Genomic DNA, 24864 nt, shown 5'->3' with positions numbered 1-24864 from the left:
GGCCTTAAACATTCACTCCCTCCACCATTGATGCACAGTGGCAGCAGTGTGTACCATCCACAAGATGCACTGCAGCAACTCAGCAAGGCTTAGTCAACAGCACCTTCCAAACCCATGATTTCTATCACCTCTAAGGACAAGGGCAGCAGATGCATGGGAACGGGAATGCCACCAGCTGCAAGTTCCCTTCTCAGTCACACGCTATCCTGACTTGGAAATATATTGCCATTCCTTCACTTTAGCTGGATCAAAATCCTGGAACTCTCTTCCTAACAGCAGTGTGGGTGTACCTACACCACACGGACTGCAGCTGTTCAAGAAGGCAGCTCACCACCACCTTCTCAAGGGCAATTAGGGATGGGCAACAAATGCTGGCCTATCCATCAACGTCCACGTCCTTTGAAAAATTATAATATCTTTATCTTCAAAATGTTTCCCATGAGGAGGACAAAAAGAACTTCATAGGTAATTGAGAGTTAAACCAAATGTTAAATCAAAAGAGTATTATTCTGGTGGTAAAATCATTGATATTCCATCATCAGCTACCTATCAAATAAAAGTATATTATTTTAATATTGTTAATCTCTCATGTCTTGTGGAGAGTTTGGAGTAGATTACATGTGAAAATGTAAAAAGAGTGACAGTGAATCTTCTGAGTTCATACAGGAAGCAGCTCCATAAAGACAGCAAGTTTTATGTTCTAGAATATCAGTCCAACACTATCAGTCATTTGGAATTCAGCATCAGTGCAAAAAGGATAGGTTGAGACCTCTCGAGCAATCTTTGTAAACCAAAATATTGGATTGCCATGAGGGTGAGAACGGAATTAAAATGAGAATGGGATTTCTCCTAATACGTTAGCACAATTTCGTGGAAAAAATACTTAAGCAGGAGATACTTCCTTCCTCCAGCACTCGGGTTGGGAACTTAGGGAAGCAGCTTGTCTATAGGAAATGCAGGAGAGTAAGTTGCGTGCAAGCAGCCTGAGGATACAATAACTCCTCATGGGAAAGAGTAAAAATCAATTTTCCATACTTCTGTTTCTCTCTGTCTAATCCCCCACATCCTGACATATTTACACATTCTCTATGTCTCTTCAATTTCTTTAATTTCCTTGATTTCTTTCATTTAAAAAAGAATCATTACTGGATGCAGGCAAAGCCAGCATTTATTGCCATCCTAAATTGCCTTGACTGAGTGGCTTGCTCAGCCACTTTCAGAGGGCATGGAAAAATCAACCACTCTTTCATAATCTCTCATTACGCATCTTATTGTCTTCTGTTAATATAATTTCTGCTATTTAACCATCTCCTGTTTTCTGCTTTACTCTTTTACAGGCCATTCTATTTATTTTCCAATGTGTGTATTTTTCCACCCCATTCCCTCAGATGCCAATTGACCTGCTTTTTCGAGCACCTTCAGTTTTGTCTTTTTATTTTAAAAGGAATGTAAGTTGGTTTAATTGTGTGGAGAGCAGGGAGTTGTGAAAGGGAGTTGCCTCTAATCATGAAACCAGGTTGCCTTTAAGTCACTGGTGCAAAGATGAATCAAATGGAGGAGGGCAGGGTGATTGAAGCTGTGATTCATACACCCTTACTGAGGGGATTGGGGATGGATAGGCAATAGGCAGCGAATGGGGTACCTGTAGCTATTGGAGCAAAGGGACAGAGTTGCCAATAACTGAAAGAGATCAGGAAAGGAGTTAGAACCATATAAATTAACAGCATAGGGATGCCCTTTGTGTTATGACTAAAGGTCATAGACCTGTTAAGTCTGTTTCTCTCCCCACAAATGTTGCCTGACCTGCTGAGTATTTCCAGCATTTGCTCTTTTTATTTCCGATTTCCAACACTTTGGCCTTCATGTCAGTGCTGACATTTTGTGAGAGCAATCTAAACCTAATCTCACTGTCTTGTATTGTAGGCAATAGAAAGAGAAGGATGGTTGGTGCCAACAGGAGGCACAGCCCAAGGGAGGTCGGGAGGTACCGGTCGGTAGGGGGCGGAATGCAGGGAAGTCGGGAGATGCCGGTCGGTAGGGGGCAGAATGCGGGGAGGTCGGGAGATGCCGGTTGGTAGGGGGCAGAATACGGGGAGGTCGGGAGATGGCGGTCGGTAGGGGGCGGAATGCGAGGAGGTCGGGAGATGCCGATCGGTAGGGGGCGGAATGCGGGGAGGTCGGGAGATGCCGATCGGTAGGGGGCGGAATGCGGGGAGGTTGGGAGATGCCGGTCGGTAGGGGGCAGAATACTGGGAGGTCAGGAGCTGGCTCCGGGGAGGTGCTGGTTGGTCGCCTTCCTTCCCCCGGTTGCTAGGTGGCCTGTTTGCCGCTGCTTCAAGTCTCCGGTGTGGAAGCGGAATCCGCTCCTCCAACCCTTCCGGCACCGATTCTCCGGGAGGCTGAAACGTGGCCTGTCGGTGCCCTTCCCCTGACGTGGCTGCGGCGACAGGCTCATCTACTCGAGCCGCAGGCTTTGGGCCTGTGACTGATGGCGAATCGGTGAGGAGGAGGAGGAGGCGACGGGAGAAGGGGCTTTTTCCCCGAGGGTGAAGGATGGAGGAGAAATACAGCAACAACATCATTTCCAGCACCAGGCTGGGCCCCGTAGATGTGCCCAGCTCCAGGTAAAATTGTCCTGGGACAGTCAATAATGGGATTAATGAAATTATGAGGGGACCAGACAGAATAAACAGGAAGGACTCATTCCCTTTAGCAATGAGGTCAATAATCGGGGATCATAGATTATAAGTAATTGTCGGATTAGAGGGAAATGAAGTAATTTATTCACCCAGAGGGTGATGGTGTCTGAGTTTCACTGCCTGAAAAGCTGGTAGAGGCAGAAACTCCCATTGTATTAAAAAAATACTTCGCTAGGCTCTTGAACTGCCATCACCTACAAGGCTACAGACCAAGAGTTGGAATATGGTTAGATAGCTCTTCAGCCGGCAATGGGCTGAGTGGCCTCTCCTGTGCGATAAATTTTCTGTGTTTCCATTTGAACTTGTGGAATTTGGCAGAAAAGTAATAGATTGCAAAACCCAGAGTGTCACAGGAGCTACTCTGGGCTTCAGTATCTCTGGGAGCTAGGTGGGTGGGGAGGGGGTGCAGGGTAGAGAACAGAAGGTGAGAAATGACAGACAGCAAGGTGCATCCAGCCTGCCACACATGCAGGTTGATATCATGTGTATCACATTACCTAAGCACACTGCATCCGTCCTGTAATTGTATGGGACGTGCCATAAAACTCAGGCTGATTAAGCAGAAAAACCCAGAACATTACCCCCCCGGCCCCACTTGTGTGATGAAGAACAACTTCCATTTATGTAATGTATTGGTGAGATGCCCCAAAGCACTTCACAGAACTAGTCCAGAAGACCACTCAGTCCTTGATCAAAGTTATGACACCTACCTGTTATATGAAGTAGGATTCTTCTGTGCCAGATGTGTGTGCATGTGCTGTGTGGCTATTGGATGAGAACAGGATTAGAATCGGCTCTGATTACTGCTGCAGTTATCTAATTTGCTGACACTGCCAAGGCTTCACTTGAAGAATGACACATGAAACGATATTGTAGGATGTCGGAGCTGCACACCAGTAAGGCCCTAGGACCTTGAGAAGAGGGAAGAGAAGAAATGGTGTGCAAAATAAAAGAAGTAGAGTAATATCAAAATTATAATGTACTGCAGTTTGATCAACATCTGAACAAATGCTAAATTTTGAGCAAAGCAATAGTGAAATATGTGGAGCAAATGATGAAAAATGTCAGACTGGGTAACATTTTGAAAATAAAATTTGTTACATTTGGACTTGAATTTTAGATCGTAGCCTCCACAGCCTTCTGCGATAGAAAATTCCATAGGTTCACCACCCTCTGAGTGAAAAAGTTTCTCCTCAGCTCCCCCAAGCCAGAGGAAACATCATCCCTGCATCCAGTCTGTCCGGCCTTGTCAGAATTTTATATATTTCAATGAGAACCCCTCTCATTCTTCTAAACTCCAGTGAATACAGGGCTAGTCGGCACAAACTCTCCTCAAACGACTGAAAAAGTACATTCCTGATTTTGCTCCTGAATGGCTTAGCTGTAATTTTAATATTATACTCTCAGATTTTGGATTCCCCCAACAGAGGTAATGGTTTCTCTGTATCTACCCTATGATCCCTTAATTGCTGTAAACAAATTGATTACCTTTCAGTCTTCTAAACACCAGTGACTACAAACCAAATTTGTGCAACATGGCTTACTAACCCTTTTAAACCCCATATTCTTAAGAATCTGAATTCTACACCTTTTAAGGACAGTATTCTTCCTGAGATAGTCCCCAAAACTGACCACAGTATTTCAGCTAGGCCTGACCAAGGCTGTGCGCAACTGCAGCATTCCTTCCTCACTTTTACAACCATCGTGAGATTAAAGGCAGCATTCCATTAACCTTTTTGATTACCTTTTATGACTGTACAATAGCTATTCATGATTTGCGTACTGGATACCTAAATCCCTTTGTTCTTTCACAGTTCCTAGTCTCTATAATTAAGAAAATATTGTTTATTTTTCTTGGATTCAAAATGGATGGCTTCACATTTTTCCACATGAATTATCTCTGCCTCACTCCTGCCCACTCATTTAATCCATATGTTATTAATTTCCTTCACCCATCTGTGCAGCTTATTGGCTTCCTAGCTGTTAACTACAAATTTGGATGCATAACTCTATTCCTTCATTCAAGACCAGCAGAGACTCACAAAACATTTATGGTGAAATTGTTATCTTTATTGCAGTAGTACTTAAAATCCCCATCCCATGTCCTTTTTTCAAGATATGATACAAAGTTGAAACCAGAGTCCAGCTTCCTAGGGAATGCCACCTTTGTCACATCTTCCAAGCAGAGAACATCCCCATTATTCTTTCTCTTCTACTTCCCAACCCATGCCAGAAAGGCCCATCCAAGTCTGTGTGCTCTTTTTTTTAATAATCTCTGGTGCGGAACCTTCTCAAATTCCTGCTGAAAGTCCACATGGACAACATTCTTACACATTCCCCTCTTCGCCTTGCCAGTGACTGTCTGAAAAAATTCAACTAGATCAGACATGACCTAACCCGTCACAACTCCCACTGACTGTCCTTGATCAGCTCAGCCTTGTCCAAGCAGTCATTTTGTTGCTGACGATTGATTCCAGTAGCTTCCACAGAGCCGATGTTAATCTGACTGCTCTATTACTTGCTTTTTCCCTTCAGTCCCTTAAACATATTTTTGAATCTAAAAGTGCAATTCTCAAATTTAGAGAGCTTTGAATTATGAATTACAGATTTGCAATTTTCTCACCTATTTCAAGACCCATGATGTTTGAATACCTGTGTCCATTTAATCTACAGATTTTTTTTAAACAAAATGTTGGTATGATCCATAATTGTGCATGTTATACTTCTGCTGTTCAATTGCTAGGAAAGTAAAATAAATTTTCATCTAGTTTAAACAGTGCCATTCAAATACGATAACTTTACCAATCTGACTAGAGTTGGCTGGGTGACGTTATTTGTTTCATATCAGAATGCTGCCTCATGAAGGCAATGTGGACAGAATGCTTTTCAGTTCTGGGCTTTGAATGGACATTTAATTATATTGTATGCAGGTTATGGGTTTGCACCATAGTTCCATATCCTATCTGACCATCCTAAGAAAGGAGGAAGCCACTTGGAATGTAGGGTTTTTTTCACACAATGGTGGAGAGGGAGGGAATTGATATGAAAGAAAAACATGTCCTTATACATCATCATGGGCAAAGACTACAGGTATCTTAAGACCAAAGAATTAAAGGCAAAAAAAAACCCCAAAGGGTCGATAAGAATTTCTTTTACGCAGCAAGTTGTTACGATCTTGGATGCACTGTCAGAAAGGGAGTTGGAAGCAGTTTGAATAATAATTTTTGAAAGGGAATTGTTTAAATACTTGAAAAAGGATAAAGGGCAAGGGAGTGGGGCTAATTGGATCGCTCTTTCAAAGAGCAGACACAATAGGTCCAAGGGCCACCTTCTGTATCATTCTATGATACTAAGTGGAATGTTGTGCATGGGTAATTTTGAAAGGAGTGAAAATAACTTTTGAATAAGGGGGTGCAGCATAAAAAAGAGCCATGTGTCAATGCATGGATTGTCTATAAGCTGAACCTATATCCGTAGGTCAAAAATTATGAGCATTATTATGATTTGCCATTTGTCTTATTGAGTTCAAGGGCATGTAATAAATACTGATCTATTTTGGCCTTTTTGCTGCAGGGTAACTCGGTACATCACACTGCTATGTCTGGCTAAGTTCCTTAAGGTTATTGGAATTTTTGAATCGTATGACCTCCTTAAAGTTGTCCATATTGTCCAGTTTGTCTTCATAATCCAGCTGGGGTAAGTTTTGAATATGAAACTCTTTCAAAATCACTCTATCAACACTGCAGATTTTCTTTTTAAGACCTGACAATTGGTTGAACATATGTGATTCTGTAACATTGCAGTTGCTCAAAAATATATTAATCTCTTAGTAATAACATTACTATAGAAGTTCACACAGACTGATCTTTTCTAGAAATGAGAAACTCTGCCTAAAATTTTCATTTCATAATGTCAATAAAAAGGTAGGAAGGGAGAAAGTAATTTTAACTCATGGTGATATCTTTGTATCTGGATCTCCTATGCAAGAATGTGGAACTTGGTGGAAAAAATGGATAATGTGATATTTCTAAATCATTGATTTTGTAAAAATTTTATAGGAGTCAATTTTCTTATTAAATGCAATTCAATATCCTGTCACCCTTCTTAAAATTCCATTAAAAAATTCAAAGGAATTAAGGCAGAGTTCCGTCAGCATATTCAGTTCTATCATCCTCCTATAATAAAAGCAATATATTGTGGATGCTAGAAATCTGAAACAAAAATTAAAATAGCTAGAAAAACTCAGCAGGTCTGACAGCATCTGCGGAGATGAATACAGTTAATGTTTCGAGTCTGAATGACTCTTCATCAGAACTGAGGAAAATTAGAAATGGGGTGAAATATAAGCTGGTTGAGGGGGGTGGGACAGGTAGAGCTGGATAGAGGGCCAGTGATAGGTGGAGGCAAAGAAGAGATTGCCAAAGATGACATAGACTAAAGGACAAAGGGGCATTGGCGGTGATGATATTAGCTAAGGAATGTGGTAATGGTGACATTAAGGGTAGAAAGCAAAATGAGCAAGTGACAGATAGCCCCAATGGGTTACCATCTCTACCTGTCCCACCCCCCTCAACCAGCTTATATTTCACCTCATTTCTAATTTTCCTCAGTTCTGATGGAGTCATTCGGACTCGAAATGTTAACTGTATTCCTCTCCGCAGATGCTATCAGACCTGCTGAGTTTTTCCAGCTATTTTTATTTCTATCATCCTCCTACTTTGTTACTGGATAAGTGCAAGTGCCATGTGGAATCACATGTCTATTCTTGCCATCATTAAACCTTGCCCTGAAACAAAATCCAACTCCATAAACATTAAATGTGCAGGAATGATTCTCTCACTTTACTAAGGCGAAAAATGATATTTGTAACAAACTTTACGCCAGTGAAGAAATTGAGTATTAGGCATTCTGCTGGTAAAATATGATTTTTGTATTATAATCTGCCAAACAAAGATGTTCTTGTAAATGATTTATTGACTATTTAGCCTGCTTATCAAGAATGTATATTTTTGTGTCTGAGCCATGGGGCAGAATTAGGAGGATCTGCTTGATCGTTAGAGGCTATGGATTATGTTATTTCTAATATCTGCCACAGTGTTTAGCTTTTACCAAAATCTGTTAGTGGACAAAAACTAGTGAATTGTACCTGGCTTAATTAGAAAGTAGTTGCATGGCACAGTGGGGTGGATGTTAACTTTTTACCTCTGCAGCTTGGCATGCTGGGAGGAATGTATCTTCTGGCTGTAAGGGTCCTATGTGAAATGAGTTTGTCATCCTCAATCCTACAAGTAAACTAATTTTACATCAGTTGGCAATGTCACTCTGACAAGATCAGCATTGATTATTATGGGTAATGTAATCAAACTGTTTGTGCTCTTTTGAGGTCAGGGTTAACTACTCTATATTTACACCTGGGGTTACCAAAGAAGCAAGTTTGCCAGATCGTCTCAGGAAAGGAGGGTACACAACTGGAGAGTGCTTGTTCCATTGAGCTGAAGCAGAAACCCTGTGTTCATTAATCAGTGCTATAGATAAGATGGTGGATATGAGGATATTAATTTAAGAGAAAAAGATGGTTGTCAATATATTTTTTTAAATTCCCCTTATGTGAATGAATGCCCCTTGTATCCATGAACCCATTCAGCTGATAGTGAAGAATGGTGCAGCCCACATCCATCTACTGTTTTATTTGTCCAGGTTGAAAAACTAGACTATTTTAAAGTATGCATTCTGTTTTTTCTGTTGTCAGATCTGCAATATTCTTGGTTTTATTTCAAAAACCATTTTCGTCAGGGAAACCAATATCAAGACGGCTGGTGAGTTAAATTGTGTTTCAAGAAGTTAACTGCAGCTGTCATTAACCACAGCTTTACATAGGTTCATCTAGATTTATGCCTTGCAGTTGGCCAAATAAATTTCAATTCTGTCAGTGTAGGATTTGGCGCTGTGAATTAGGACACTGCCCTTATATCTTGGGTGAGCCATTGCTTTAGATGTTGCCCACTAATGGAACGAGTATCTGCTGCTTTTAGTTGTATATAAAAAAAAAAGGAACCAGAGTGGGTCACTTAGCCCTTCAAACCTGTTCTGCTCAGTTCACTTACTAACAAATACAAGTTAACAGCACAATATAACATGCAATTTGGCATTAATCTCATTCAGAGAAGTTGGAAGGATTGCTGGGAGAAATCACAGCGCTGTACAAAATTGGCAGTAATTTTTTTTAAAAAGCTGTTAATAAATGGAGATCCACAAGTTAGATATATCAGTGTGATGTGCATACTGTCAAAAGTACTTTTCTGTATTGCAGCTTGTTGGTGAATATGATATTAAAGAATGAGATCATTGTGCGTATTCTATAAAGACTGCTCATATTCCCATGAATGGTCCAATCGTTATCACAAGCACATAAGTAAAAGGATGCAAGTTACTTATTTAAATTTGGTGTGGTTTGGATAAGCAGCTTATAAATTTATTTTTTCTTTTCCATCATCCTAGTGTACTACTTCAACGTACAGAGAGCATTAATACAGAAAATTGACTGATGTAGATGTATTAATGAGTAAACATCCATCAGTTGTCACAGAAAGATTGTAGTGACCGATTTAGTAGGAGAATGAACACCTAAATAATTTCACAATCCAGTGTTTCCACATCTAAGTTCCAGTGCTTTCAGGATTTGTGGGATCTAGCTGTACACAAGTTGTACAACAACGGTTATACTTCAAAAGTGCCTATTTCCTGTTAATCACTTTGGGATGCACTGAGGTCGTGAAGGTGCTGTACACATACAAGACCTTTTTTCCAAGTTAACTTGACCTTAGCTGAGGGATAAATATTAGCCAGGACACGGGGGAAACTCCCCTGCTCTTCTTTGCAACAGTGCCATAGAATCATTTATTTCCACCTGAGAGGGCAGATGGGACCTCCGTTTAACATCTAGTCCTACACTACATTACAGTTGATGCACTGAAAGGTTAAAAGTATTTAGATTGCATTGTTCTGTAACTTGATGCCAAACCTTGTATTTTTAAGATTAGAAAGGCAATACAATTCAAGGACTTTTGATTCTTGTAGAGAATGAATAGGTTATCTCCCAAAAAACTAAAACAGTTGCTTCTGATTTATTTTGGGTATCATGAACCCTGAAGTCCCCATGGGACATTACACCTATTAGGTAATTCGACTACTGACTTTGGTTAAAAAGTAAAATTATGGTTTTACCTTGGAAGTAGAATGGGTTTATATTTAGTTGTAAAGATGGCCAACCCAGCAAGTTTTGCTTGCATAATATCTTTTAACAAATATTTGTAATGAAGAAATGAGTTTGATTTTTTTTTTCTTTTTATTCCAGTCGAGTACCAGCCCTTGTCATTTTAACAGAAGCTCATTTATGTAGAATGCAATGTGTGATTTGGTTTGTTAACTGTCAATCTCAAAGTTCTAGTTGCAGCACACCACATTTGAATCTACAGAAACATCCTAGTATTTGTACATTTCAGCCCACCACAGTTTCTATTTAAGATTAAGATCATTACCTCAAGTTTCTTATTACACTGCTGTCCAATCTCTGTTATAAATTATAATGCTTGTCAGTCCCGCCTACAATTTTTAAAAACTGATGATATCCATTTTCCAGGTTGAATTTTCAGCAAGGTACAATAACATTGATGCTCTCTTTTTGCAGCTGGACTGCAGAATCAAAGCCTTCTTTGCCCCAACACAAGTCACTGTTATTAATGCATCCAGTTATAAGGATGTACATAAAACAAAAAGGACATTTTTGAGTTGATGCCATTATACACTGGGATGCTGGGGCAAAGCACTAGACAAACCTTTTGAAATATTTTATATTTGTCCTTTGTGCAATGAAGTCTCCTGGAACTTAATGTTGGGAGTCATCCGGGATTTATATTGTATTATTTTTGAAAATCTTTACAAAACTTTATTCTTTAGCTGGTGTTTGCAGGTTACCTTTGTGACTCATTTCCAACAGCATAATCCAGTGCCAACAGGGCTATCCAGTCATAGAACGGTCACAGAACAGAAGAAGGCCATTGAGCTTCTAATGCCCTGTCAGCTCTCTGCAAGAGAAATCTAGCTAGCTCTACTTCCCCACCGTTTCTGCTTAGCACTCCAATTTTTTTTCTCACCCTGCCTTCTCTATATAAAGCCCATGATCCCAAATGCCTTTTAAACTGCTTTCTCAACATGCCCTCCCACCTTCAGTGATTTGAGTATATGTGCCCTTAGGTCTCCCCATTCCTGCATCCTCATTCAAATTGTATCTTGTATTTTATTTTGCCTCCCCTACAAGCAGTAGCTATATTTTAAACATCATCCATTGGATCAATGTAAGAGCATGATAGATGTTATATCAGCACATGTTTACTGGTTTTTTTCCACAGTTATCTGCAAGAATTGTACTTGCCACATTTATGTCCACACACTATACCCTCCTGCAGTTTGTTGAAATCTTCTTCGTTGTATACATATCTCAAATTTGGTAACTTCAAATTTTGATGATCTCCCTCTGCCCATTTTCAAACTATGTATGTATATGAAAACCGTGTGAAATAATGGTATTCTATAAGAATATCCAGTATCTAAAAATATTTCTTGGTATTTTTGAAACAGACTTCCCAGTGCAAGATTGAGCAGTGTCTTTTTCACTTTGGAGGTTGCACTTGTCAAATAAATCCTATGTTCTGATTCAACTTTGGTAACATTGTTGTCTAAAGGTGTCCAAAATGTTTTCCACCTGAGACGAGCATCAGGTGTAGCTTTAGCAAAATTCCACTGATCTGGAAGATTAGGATACTTTCCACGTGAGGCAAGCCTCATAGTTTGACTTTTTAAAACTGCAGGACTGCCTAGATCTGGTGTTAAATTAATAGTTGCGACTTTCTATCAAAGAGTTGATGCAGTAGACATTCTGCCCACTCTTCATTGAAGAAATATTACTAATTGCATTGATTTATATGGTAATCATTATTTAGTAAAATTTACTTGGATATTTACTTTACTGAGCTAAATGAAAATGCACAAGAGCCATCTTTGTTTCTGAAATGCATAATTTTATATTTTGCAGTGGGTCAAGATTGGTAAACATGCAGTTGGTGGTTGTATTATTTTGCTGTTGTGGTTCTTTGGACTCACACTTTGTGGACCATTGAGGTAATTTTTAAAAATATATACTGAAAATATTTATTTTGTATCATAATGCAATTACTTTTTTATTCATTCACGGGATGTGGGCTTCGTTGGCTAGGCCAGGCATTTATTGCCCGTCCACAGTTGCCCTTGAGAAGGTGGCGGTGCGCTGCCTACTTGAACCGCTGCAGTCCATGTGGTGTAGGTATACCCAAGGTGCTGTTGGGAACAGAATCCTGTAAGAATTTTTTTGTTTGAATGAGATCACCCCTCATTCTCCTAAACTCCAGAGACTAAAGGCCCAATCTATTTAATCTTTCCTTATTAGGACAACCCCTCCATCCCAGGAATTAATTTAGTGAACCTTTATTGCACTCCCTCTATGGTAAGTATATTTTTCCTTAGGTAAGAAGCCCAAAACTCTGCACACTACTCCAGATGCAGTCTCACCAAGGCTCTATATAATTGTACTAAAGCATCTTTATTCCTATGCTCAAATCCTCTTGGCCAACATACCATTTGCCTTAATTGTTTGCTGTATTTGCATGTTAACTTTCAGTGACTCATGAACAAGGACAGCCAAGTACCCTTGAAGTTCTACACTTCCCAGCCTCTCACCATTTAAGAAATTCTGTATTGTTTTTCCTACCAAAGTGAAAAACCTCACATTTCTCCACATTGTATTCCACCTGCCAGATTTTTGCCCAATCGCTTAGCCTTTCCAAATCTCATTGAAGCATCTTTGCCTCCTCCTCACAATTCAACTTCCACCTAGTTTTGTGTCATCTGAAAACTTGGCAATGTTACATTTAATCCCCACATCCAAATTATTGATAGAGATTGTGAATAGCTGGGGCCCAAGCACTAATCCTTGCGGTACCCCACTAGTCACAGCCTGTCGACCTAAAATGACCCATTTATTCCTACTCTGTTTTGTGTCCGTTAACCAGTTCTTAATACATACCAGTAATTTTGATTACTAACCTCTTGTGTGGGACCTTATCAAAAGCTTTCTGAAAATCTAAATATACCACATCCACTTGTTCCGCTTATCTATTCTGCTAGTTGCATCCTCAAAAATCTCCAACAGGTTTGTCAAACGTGATTTCCCTTTCATAAATCCATATTGACTCTGCCAAATCCTGCCATTATTTTTCTAAGTGTTCTGCTATCACATCCTTTATAATAGATTCTAGCATTTTCCGTACCACTGATGTCTGACTAACAGATTTGTAGTTCCCCATTTTCTCTCTCCCTCCTTTCTGAAATAGTGGGGTTACATTTGCAAGGGTATAAGTATGACAAAACCAGGTTAATAGATTGGAGAAAAGCTGATTTTGAGGGGCTGAGAATTGAACTTGGGGGGGAAAAAAGCAATGGACAGCAATACTAGCAAACAATAATATAGATCAATACAGGGAAACATTTAAAACACTGTTCAACAATGTAATAATAATCATTTGGTAGTACAGAACTTGAGTATTGCTGTAAAAAGAGACGTGTCTAAGCTTTTCATCATGTACTCATCAGGACACTCACATGAATAACAATACAAGGGGGAAAACAATTTATATTGTATGTGAAGAGAGTGCTGATTGGCTGGCAAGTGTCGTTGTCATGGAGAATGCACCACTGATGGTAACTGAGAATTAACTGCCAAGCAGTTTTTGAAATTTAAACCAGGCAGCTTGGCTGTGACTAGTCAAGGCATTGCCCTGAGGAATGAGTCAGCGAATGGCTGTCACTTATTTTGTTTAGAAATTTTTCAGTGACGTGCACCCGAAACCTGAACTCCAAATCGAGCTCTGCCATAAGATCATGTCCCGTCTCTTGGCAATTGTCATTCATCCTGTCCCATGATCTGGATACAAGATTCAAACATGGCAGGACTGTATGTGCATTTGTGAGAGATGGACTCTTCTGGCGGTAGGACCATGAGGTGTTTAGTGCATTTTAAAAGGAATCAGGAGGAAGAGACTATTTTGTCAATTATTTTGTATTTCAAATACGTTTTGCTCATTTACTGTGCTTACTTCCTGACACAACCATTGGTAGAATCAGAAGCTCCCATGGGCCACAGTTTGCCTAGATTTGCCCTGGGTCACCTTATGCCATGCCTCTTTCCCTAAGCGGATCACTTGCTTGCAGGTTTTTACAAATGCCTCTTGTTTAGCAAAGCACAAGGAAATATGCAAGTGCTGATTTTAAGTTGACTTGTCTTGACTCTCTTCCTTTCTGTGGGCAAGTGTCCTTGCATTCATTCGCTTCTTTCCTTTGATAATCCAGTTGAATTTATAGACTTTATCCTTTTGGAATATTATATGAATATGAGGCTGTCCCACTGCTCTGTGGTGTAGTGTATTGGTGCACCACTGTGATGTGGAACTGCTCTGTTCTGATCATAATTAAAGGCTTGGAATATTAAAGATGTCCACCCCCTTATATTTTCTCTTGACAGAACAGTACTCCTGTTTGAACATAGTGACATTGTTGTCGTTTCACTGCTTGGCGTTTTGTTTACCAGCTCTGATGGAGGCCCAGCAAAGGTACTGTGCATCACTAGTGCATTCTGTGTATTTTCTCTTGTTGTAAAAACATGGATAATATTGTTCTTGAGAATATTGCCCTTGTAAGTTTAGGGGATAAATTCTGTAACTTTTTAGATAAATGTTACAAGATAATTAGGCAATGTTACTTAAGCATTTTTATAATTGGGTTTAGTTTTGCTGAACAAACTTTCTGAATGACATTAAAACATGGTGATTTTTTTCAGTTGGTTAAAATTCTCTTTTCATAAACAGAGAAGGATTCTATATACTAGATAATGGATCTTTGAGATCTGGACTTTAAGTGAGCAAATGTATTTGTAGAAGTGTGTGCGGTGAATCTTATAAACCATTAAATTAATTGCATTAAATTTAAAACAAAGAAGCTCAGAACTTTTATTTTTGATGTTTTTTTTTTCATTCATTCACGGGATGTGGGCTTTGCTGGCTGGGCCAGCATTTATTGTTCGTCCCTACTTGCCCTTGAGAAGGTGTTGGTGAACTGCCTTGAACCGCTGCAGTCCATGTGGTGTAACTACACCCACAGTGCTGTTAGGAAGCGATCTTGACCCAGCGACAGTGAAGGAATGGCGATGTATTTCCAAGTCAGGATGATGAGTGACTTGGGGAACTTCCAGGTAGTGGCATTCCCATGTACCTGCTGCCCTTGTCCTTCTAGATGGTAGTGTTCGTGGGTTTGGAAAGTGCTGCCTAAGGAGCCTTGGCGAATTCCTGCAATGCATCTTGTAGATGGTACACACTGCTGTTACTGTGTGTCGGTGGTGGAGGGAGTGAATGTTTGTGGATGTGGTGCAAAATCAAGTTTTTGACTAGTTTACTGATGGGATCAAATGTTTAGGTGTGAAAAATACATTTTAAGAAAACCACAAAAGACTGCAAAAAAACCACGAAAGAAAAATTATTCAAACTTAATTTTAGCTGCCAGTTTGAAAGTTCAAATTATCTAGTAGTGGACATCAAGAAAATCTGTTTTCTGAATTGCATGCTTATCGATGCATGCAGACAGTTGCATAATTTAACTCGTAAATTATCACGCTTTAATCCTAATTTAGACCTGTGAGAAAAATAAATGCCACGTTAATCAGTATCTGTCGTTAGTATGAATGAATTCTGCACTGTGCAGTAATGTATACTGCATTACACTGTGCAGTATAAATTCTGAATGAATTTGTTCCAGTTGAAGTACGTTTGATAATTTCAGCGAATGACATGCTTTGAGGAGTGGCATCATTCATATCTGTTTAGCAACCAAAAGTAAATGTAAAATAATGAATAAGTAAAATGGAATTATGAGAGATTGCCAAATTATGAAATCTTTGGAATCCTATTGGCTGATAGGGTGAGCATTTAATGTGTTGGACAAGTTCATTGCCTGATAAGGTGAGCATTTAATGTGTTGGACAAGTTCATTAGTTTTATCTTAATAATTTAGGTCGTTGTCAAACTACTAATGATCATTATCTAATGTATTATGCTATAATATGGAACCCCAAATTGATTGTGATGCTATAGTTTATACTTTAATTAGTCTTCTGTCTATTAATTCAGCATGAATAATTTTCATTATAATCACATATAATATAATCAGAGAGCTCCTATAGTGTGTGAGCAAAAGTCGAGTAATGCATCATCTAAACATTTATGCTTTTATTTGTTTCATTTTCTTCACTCCATTTGGATATTTCAGTATGAAGAGCTCTTTGTTTGATGGAGCTAATTATAAACTGTGTGAATCATCAATTACAGTTTAACAGTTGTATTTATGGGTATTGTGTTATTTCTGCAGCAAGATACATTAGGTTCTTGTTGCGCTCCCAGATATTTACTAAAAGAAGAGAGCCGCAAGTTTCCATAGTTTAAAACACAGGAATCTTTACTGTACATGAGTCAAACATAGCAAACATTATCTTAGCTAACCACCTATACTTTAACACCCAGAATCAACATAATTTAAACATGAACTAACAAGTAAATTGCAGTCAATTATAAACTATACATTACCCATTGAATGGCAGATACAACTAAGACAGATATAACGAATTGGTTTAGCAGTCCACCTAACGCATAGGTCATCAAACTCTTTCAAAGTCCTTCAAAACTGTCGTCCTCTCAAAAGCTTTCAGCTTCTCTCCTTCTAGGAGCTACCCTGATCCCCAGGAACAGCAGCACACAACCAACTTGAGTTCCATGGGCATTATCTTCACCAAAAATGGCATACATCTGCAGAATCTCCTCAACTTTTTCTCAGAGGGTCGTGGGTCCTTGGAACTCTTCCTCAAAAGGCAATGGAAGCAAGGTCCTTGAATAATTTTAAGGCAGAGCTAGATAGATTCTTAATAAAAAGTTATCAGGAGTAGGTGAGAGGTTACAATCAGATCAGCCACCATTTTGTCGAATGGCAGAGCAGGCTTGAGAGGCCAAGTGGCCTACTCCTGTTCCACGTACATCTACATCACTGAAATCATTATCTGCTGCTGAGCCCTGTCCTTCTTTATATCAGTTCAACCAGTTCCATTCTGCCCAGAGGTTTTGGTTCCCTAAGAAACTGAGGGGGTCAGTTTCCTTTCTCTTTCCTTCCTCAGTTTCCTTTTCGGTTAGGGTCCGTCTTAAAAATTGCAAGCTTCGAAGCCCAGATTCCATCACAGCTCATCATCGCTTCTTTATTTTTTAGTGGTATTAGTTGAGTGAGGAAGACCCTTTTTTGGAATAGTGCCATAGGGGTCATTTTTAACAATTCATTTGAAGGATGAAATCTTTGGCTGCAGCACACTTTGATGCCATGTTATACACTCACTACCCATCACACCCACTATCTTCTGATCAAGTGGTGAGAGTGTTGCCAGCTAAACAAATAACATAAATGAACTGCAAGCCAAATCCATTGATTATACAACAACAACATGTGTTTTATACAGAAAATGTCCCAAGGCATTTCAGAGGTATAATCAGAAAAGAGAGAGCTGGAAAGGTGCCAAAAGCTTGGTTAAAGAATGAAAAGTGAGAGGGAGGATTTGGGGAGGGAATACCAAAGAATGGGGCCTCAGTGGCTGAATTCATAACAAAGAATGTTAGGGTAAGAGATGGGGTAGAATACACAATAGGCTAGGGTTAGAGGAATAGAAAATTATGGGACTTGGCAGGGGTTATGGAGATGGGGATGAGCAAGGCCATTCAAGGCCTTAAGTATCAAGGCAAGATTTTTAAGTTTGCGGGGACTTGGAGCAAGTGTAGGTCAACAAAGACAGAAATGATGGGTGAGTGGAACTTGATGCAGGATAACAGACAGCAGAAATTTGGAAGTTCAGCATGTTGTATGTTAGCTTGGAGATGATAATATTTCCATCCTCCTGCTGCACTTGTCCTTCTAGGTGAAGTCCCAGGTTTGGGATATACTACTGAACATGAGATGGGAGCAGGAGTAAACAATATGGCCCTTTTACTTATGAATTAGGAGCAGGAGTAGGCCATTTGGCTTCTCGAGCATTCTCTGCCATTCAATAAGATCATCGCTGATCTAATTGTAAATTCATCTCCACAATCTACCCCCAATACTCTTTCACCCCGCTTACTTATCAAGAATCTATCTACATCTGCCTTAAAAATATTCAAAAACTCTGCTTCCACCGCCTTTTGAGGAAGAGAGTTCCAAAGACTCTCAACCCTCTGTCTTAAATGAGTGACACTTTATTTTTAAACAGTGGCCCCTAGTTCTAGATTCTCCCAAAAGAAGAACCATCCTTTCCACATCCACCATGTCAAAACCTCTCAGGACCTTATATGTTTCGATCAAGTCACCTTTTATTCTTCTAAACTCCAGCAGATACAAGCCTAGCCTATTCAACCTTTCCTCATAAGACAAACCGCCCATTCCAGGCATTAGTCTAGTAAACTTGCTCTGAACTGCTTCCAATGCATTTACATCCTTCCTTAAATGAGTTGACCAATACTGTACACAGTACTAGAGATATGACCTCACCAATGCCCTGTAAAACTGAAGCATAACCTCCCTACTTTTATATTCCATTCCCCTTGCAATAAACGATAACATTCTATTAGCTTTCCTACTTAGGTGCTGCACCTGCAAACTAACCTTTTGTGACTGGTGCACTGGGATTCCCAGATCCCTTTGAATCTGAGAGCTCTGCAATCTCTCACCATTTATATAATATGCTTCTTTTTTATTCTTCCTGCCAAAATGGGCAATTTCACATTTTCCCACATTATACCCCATTTGCCAGATCTTTGCCCACTCACCTAACATATCTGTATCCCTTTGTACCTCCTCCAGTCCTCTTACTTTCCTACCTATTGTTGTGTCATCAGCAAATTTATCAATCCTACCTTCAGTCCCTTCATCCAAACCACTTATATAAATTGTAAGAAGTTTATGCCCCAGCACTGATCTCTGTAATGAGTGACTGCCCTTGACATTAAGGCAGCATTTGACCAAGTGTGGCATCAAGGAGCTCCAGCAAAACTGGAGTCAATGGGAATCGGAGGGAAACTCTCTGCCGGTTGGAGTCATATCTAGCACAAAGGAAGATGGCTGTAGTAGTTGGAGGTCAATCATCTTAGCTTCAGGACATCACTGCAGGTGTTCCTCAGGGTAGTGTTCTCTGTCCAACCGTCTTCAGCTACTTCATTGATGACCTTCCTTCCATCATAAGGTCAGAAGTGGGTATGTTCGGTGGTGCTTGCACAGTGTTCAACACCATTTGCAACTCCTCAGATACTGAGCAGTCCATGTCCAAATGCAGCACGACCTGGACAATATCTAGGCTTGGGCTGACATGTGACAAGTAACATTTGTGCCACATAAGTGCCAGGCAATGACCATCTCCAACAAGACAGAATCCAACCATCGCCCCTTGACATTCAATGGCATTACCAATGCTGAATCCCCCACTATCAACATCCTGGGAGTTACCATTGACCAGAAACTGAACTGGACTAGTCATATAAATACTGTAGCTACAAGAGCAGGTCAGAGGCTTTGAATCCTGTGGCGAGTAACTCACGTCCTGATTCCCCAAAGTCAGTCCACTATCTGCAAGGCACAAGTCAGGAGTCTGATGGAATTTGTTGAATTCAAATTTCAAAATCTGCTGTGGTGGGATTCGAACCCAGGTCACCAGAGCATTACCCTGAGTCTCTGGAATACTAGTCAGTGACAATACCGTTATGCCACTGACATTGGGGGATTCGGTATACTGGCTGATCTTCAGCCTCAATTCCACTTTCCCGCCAGCTCCCTATATCCCTTGATTCCTTGAGAGATCAAAAATCTGTATCTTAGCCTTGAATATACTTGAACAAGCCTTGGCAATTTGTCGTCCTGCAAAAGTCAAAATCTCTTGGGTCTATGTCAGTGCATCTTATTTTCTTTGAAAGACATGCACTAAATTAGCTGTTTTCTGCTGTCAGTCATCAAATTTCAAGATAGACTCCAATTGAAAGATCCACATAACCTAAAGCATTCATTCTTTGAACAGTTTATGATGTCAGTGTGTTTTCTGTTGGATAATTGTCTTGTAATTTATTAAGAGGCTTCCAGCTCCCTCAACCTGTTCTTGGAAAAGTAATAGATCCATCTCAGTTTGCAAATTTTCTCAGCTATGTAAGGGGTGGATATCTTTGTTTTTTTTTTCCTTTGAAATTAATATGTTTTTCTTCCCCATCGTTCTGCCGAAGATGAAGATATCCTCTGACACTTAGTCCATGTAGCTATTTTTCATGTGTGAACCTAAACAGTTGGAATTCTTAAATTGTTCAGTATAACAACACAACACAGTCATGCCTGATTGTTTCCTTACTTGAAGTCCACACACATGCATACTAGGCAGCTGCATACTAGAGAAGCACAAAACTCTCTAAGATAAAAGCAAAATACTGCGGATGCTGGAAATCTGAAATAAAAACAAAAATAGCTGGAAAAATTCAGTAGGTCTGACAGCATCTGCGGAGAGGAACACAGTTAACATTTCGAGTCCATATGACTCTTCATCAGAACTAAGGAAAAATAGAAATGAAATGAAATACAAGCTGGTTGAGGTGGGTGGGGCAGGTAGAGCTGGATAGAGGGCCAGTGATAGGTGGAGGCAAAGAAGAGATTGCCAAAGATGGCATAGACAAAAGGATAAAGGGGTGTTAACGGTGGTGATATTAGCTATAGAATGTGCTAATGGTGACATTAAGGATAGAAAGCAGGACGAGCAAGTGACAGATAGCCCTAGTGGGTGTAGGGTGGGGGAAGGGATCAAAATGGACTAAAAGGCTAAATGGAGATAAAACTAAGAATGGAAATACATTTAAAAATAATAGAAATAGGTGAGAAAAGAAAAATATATTAAAAAAAATATTAAAAATATATAAATTATTAGAAAAGGGATCGGAAAGGGGGTGGGGATGGAGGAGAGAGTTCATGTTCTGAAGTTGTTGAATTCAATGTTAAGTCCAGAAGGCTGTAAAGTGCCTAGTCAGAAGATGAGGTGCTGTTCCTCCAGTTTGCATTGAGCTTCACTGGAACATTGCAGCAGGCCAAGGACGGACATGTGGGCATGAGAGCAGGGTGGTGTGTTGAAATGGCAAGCAACAGGGAGGTCCGGGTCATGCTTGCGGACAGACTGAAGGTGTTCCGCAAAGCAGTCACCCAGTCTGCATTTGGTCTCCAATGTAGAGGAGACCGCATTGGGAGCAGCGAATGTAGTTGATACTCTCGTTGATGGTTTTGCCCCATTACCACTTTGTCTTTGTACAGAACTGGGCTTGAAGCTCTGGATCTGCCAAGTCTTGAGAGACTCAGCAACTCACTGAGTAAATGTACTTGGCCATTAGGAGAGCATTACTGAAAACAGTAATTCAATTGCATGTTTTTCATTCTAGGGCTCCTGAATCCTCGAGGCTTGTGAAAGGTCCCAGGATTGCATTACCTGATGCATTTCCTGTATTTTTGTGTTATCAATTTACTAACAAATTATTTGAGAATTTTTAGATTAATATTTTCTCCACTATAGCACTCTTCTTCTCTGCAGTTGATATTGTGCTTTGGAAGTCGTTAGGGCAAGGGATCCCAAGGATAGTGTTAGCATTTGTAGGGGCGGGGGAGGTCGGGGGCTCCTCAAGCTACAAAAGTTTGAAAGCTATTGGTTTAAACTATTGTTTAGTAAAGTTAAACTGGGGAATTTGCATTTTATTAATCCAAATACGTAAACTTTCTTCTCCCAATCACTAGACAAGAGGAGCTGCGTTCTTCATTATTGCTGTCATATGTTTGTTGTTATTTGACAATGACGATCTGATGGCCAAGATGGCTGAACACCGTATCCTTTCTGCTGATGGATAAAGATGAAATATGATTGAGTTATTTTAGACAATATTTAAACCATGCTATGTTTAGTTCCTTAACTTAATTCCGCTTTGTAGCTGAGGGACATCATGACAGTGCTTTAACCCATGCACTATACACAGTCATCTCTCTTCTTGGGGTGGCAGACCACAAGGTAATTTTCTTGTAATAGCAAGGATGGCATCAGCTGACAATTCAATTGGATTAATGGGCTGTATTCCTAATCTAGTCAATTTTGAAACTTTTCAAACAGCTAGCATTTACACATTTTTAATTTCTGTTCAAAATTGTCAAATGAAGTCCAACACTGGACATTTCAAAATGAATGACTTTTCCTAGGAATTAAAACTTGGTGTTTAAAGAACGCATGATAGTTTACCATTTCAGTAGTGTGTGTGGAATATTCAGTGTTACCTTTAAGGTTTAGGTAAAGTCTGGTGGGAATTCTAAGCAGCCTGTTCCCCCCCCCCCCCCCCCCCCCCCCCCCCCCCCCCCCCCCCCCCCCCGCCACCACGACCACCACCACCACCACCACCACCACCCCCAAACACACTCTCAATTTTTGTAAAAAATTATTTGTTTCCCATGTTTTCTGTCAGTACCGTTACAAATTAAGAGTCATTTCTATTCTAATGGGCATATTTTACCAGACCCGTGGAGGTGGGTTTGTAGGCAGGAGGCCAGGAAAATATGAGAGGCATTTGGATGGCTTTGAAATGCATTCTTGCCGCCAGGGCTGTTTCTCCAGGGCGGGCAGGAATGTGAAGCAGCTGCCAGCATCATGGAGGCAGGCAGCAAATGATATAGTTAAGGCACCAAATAGGGCCAATTTCTAACCTCGGCGGTGGAATGACCCCCTGCCACTGTTGAGGAGGCTGCCAGCTTCATGAAGGCAGCCTCCCTGCAACAGTCCAGGAGGCTCTACTCCCAAAGAGGGGTGGGTCACAGGGATCGAAGGCTGCCTGCACAGCCCTAACAATCTAAGTAAAAAGAGAGATTTCCCCTCTAATCTAATTGGCCTGTTGCCTTCCCCCCACTATAAAATGATTATTTTTTCACCTCAGGACACTGAGGACCCTACCTTTCTCAGCAGCACCTACTTCTCCCAATGGGGCTTCTGAAAGCTCCGGAGCTGAGGCCCTCTGGACTGGCAGTATCAGGAGCCCACCTGCCATCCTTAATTGGACGGCATATGCAGAAATACCCCATTTGGACACAATGTCCAGGAAAATAGCCCCCTGGTCTAACTCCCTCCAAATGCGGGTTCCGGACTACCATTTGGCCCCAACATGGGATTCTTGAAGCCCGTAGAAAGTTCCTGCCATGGAGTCAGAGCTTTAATACTTCTTGGTGAGACCTCCAATTGTATAATCTCTCGCTAAGAAATATGTAAGCTTCATCTCGATGACTATGAAAGCAACACTTTAAATCTATCGTAGGAGACCATTTTACCATCCCACAGTTAGAATATGATTGCCCGTGTGTGATGTTGAATGTAACTGATCAGTCCCAGTATATTTATTGAATCTGGTGACACCTATCTAGTTCTTTCCAGCTGCTCAAATGACTAGCTTTCTGGCAGAATACTAAGCTTGTTGAGGCAAAATAGTTTTGTAAACAATTTATGGAATGATAGCATGCAGATATGTACCATTGATTTTCCTGTGTGAGGATCTACCAATCTCGGCTATCTCATTCAGGAGAAGCGCAGAATGAACCCAGAATGATTTCCCACACGTCCTAGTTACTGGTTCCTTGGAGGAGAGCAAAGGTAAGAATGACATTGGTAAAAGTCGGAACTGATCAGGTTGCCGCTCCACTGTTTCAGCCAGAGTTTGCTGCACAAAGTGCTAAATTAAATAGATGACAGAACTGGCATTTTTAAATAAAAATAAAATACTGCAGATGCTGTATATCTGAAATTAAAACAAAAAGTACTGGAGAAGCTCAGCAGTTCTGGCAGCGTCTCTGGAGAGGGAAACAAAGTGAATGTTTCCAGTCTAATGTGACTCCTGTTCTTCCAAAGGCATTTTTAAAAGTGGACTGAAGCAGAAACATGCAAACTGAACATATGAAATTTTAATTCGCATCATGCATTTCTTTTTGAAAAAGCAGTGTTAATGGAAGTTCACCATCTCATTAACTTTTATTTTGTGTCTTAGGGCGGGGTTTTACTATTGGTGATGTCGTTGTGCTTCAAAGTTGGTTTTCATACAGCCTCCAGAAAGCTGTCAGTGGATGTCGGTGGAGCTAAACGCCTGCATACATTATCTACCCTAACTTCAGCTGTGTTATTGTTTCCATGGGTAGTCATATTGACTGCAACTACAGAGGTAATACATTTGGTGCTTTTACCGCAATGGATACATTTACCAGTTTGTTGAATGAAAGGGTTTGTTCATTACCTGTCTTAAGAAATTATGCACAATAAGCTGCATTGGCTTAAAACAAAATGCGTATCATTTTTATTCTGTACCAGAACCTCTCCTCCCTTGTCACTGACTTCATCCTTTCCCTTAATTTCAAGCAGGCTAGAGAGATGTCCGTCACCTTGGTGCCCTGTTCAATTCGGAGCTGAGCTTTAAACCCATTATTCTATAAAATTACCATTTCCACCTGTTTCATGCTTCACAGCATCATCTGCTTCTGTCCCAACCTTCCTACTGCTGCCCTTATACATACCGTCACCTTTAGATTGGATTTCTCCAATGGTCATCTTACCACTTGCAACCTCTTTCCTCCATAAAGTACAATGTCCAAACTTCTGCTATCCATGCTTTATTTCACCATAAGTCCCATTTGCCACTTGGCCATCACCCTTCTTATTGACCTACACTGTCGTCTCAGACCCCAATAAATCAAATTTAGAATCCGCATTGTCGTTTATAAATCTCTGTTACTTCACTTAGCAATCAAATGAAGCCTTCCATCTCCTCCCAAGCCCTCTGACTCTAGCTGTGTTTGAATCCCTTCTCTACTCATTTGTTTGGGGAAGGGCATTTAACTGTCCTGACCCTACCTTCAGGAACTCCTTCCATAAACCCCTCAGCCCTTCTACCTCCATTTCCAAGCTTAAAAGCTATCTTCAAGTGAGCTAACA

The 24864-nt window shown here is 40.3% G+C and overlaps 1 protein-coding gene across 1 annotated transcript in view; it reads left to right on the top strand.

The window, feature by feature from the left end:
* The first annotated feature begins 2247 nt into the window (after nt 1-2247).
* slc30a5 (solute carrier family 30 member 5) overlaps nt 2248-24864 on the top strand; it is a 39925-nt gene continuing 17308 nt past the window's right edge. Inside the window, exons 1-8 of the mRNA XM_041186408.1 lie at nt 2248-2624; nt 6273-6395; nt 8449-8515; nt 11791-11876; nt 14311-14398; nt 21651-21738; nt 21842-21918; nt 23927-24097. Coding sequence (XP_041042342.1) covers nt 2554-2624; nt 6273-6395; nt 8449-8515; nt 11791-11876; nt 14311-14398; nt 21651-21738; nt 21842-21918; nt 23927-24097 — 771 coding nt within the window. The 5' untranslated portion in view covers nt 2248-2553. The remainder of the gene's footprint in view (nt 2625-6272; nt 6396-8448; nt 8516-11790; nt 11877-14310; nt 14399-21650; nt 21739-21841; nt 21919-23926; nt 24098-24864) is intronic.

The sequence above is a fragment of the Carcharodon carcharias genome, chromosome 4, assembly GCF_017639515.1.
Source record: "Carcharodon carcharias isolate sCarCar2 chromosome 4, sCarCar2.pri, whole genome shotgun sequence".
Taxonomy (NCBI): domain Eukaryota; kingdom Metazoa; phylum Chordata; class Chondrichthyes; order Lamniformes; family Lamnidae; genus Carcharodon; species Carcharodon carcharias.
This window is presented reverse-complemented; position numbering and strand designations above follow the sequence as displayed.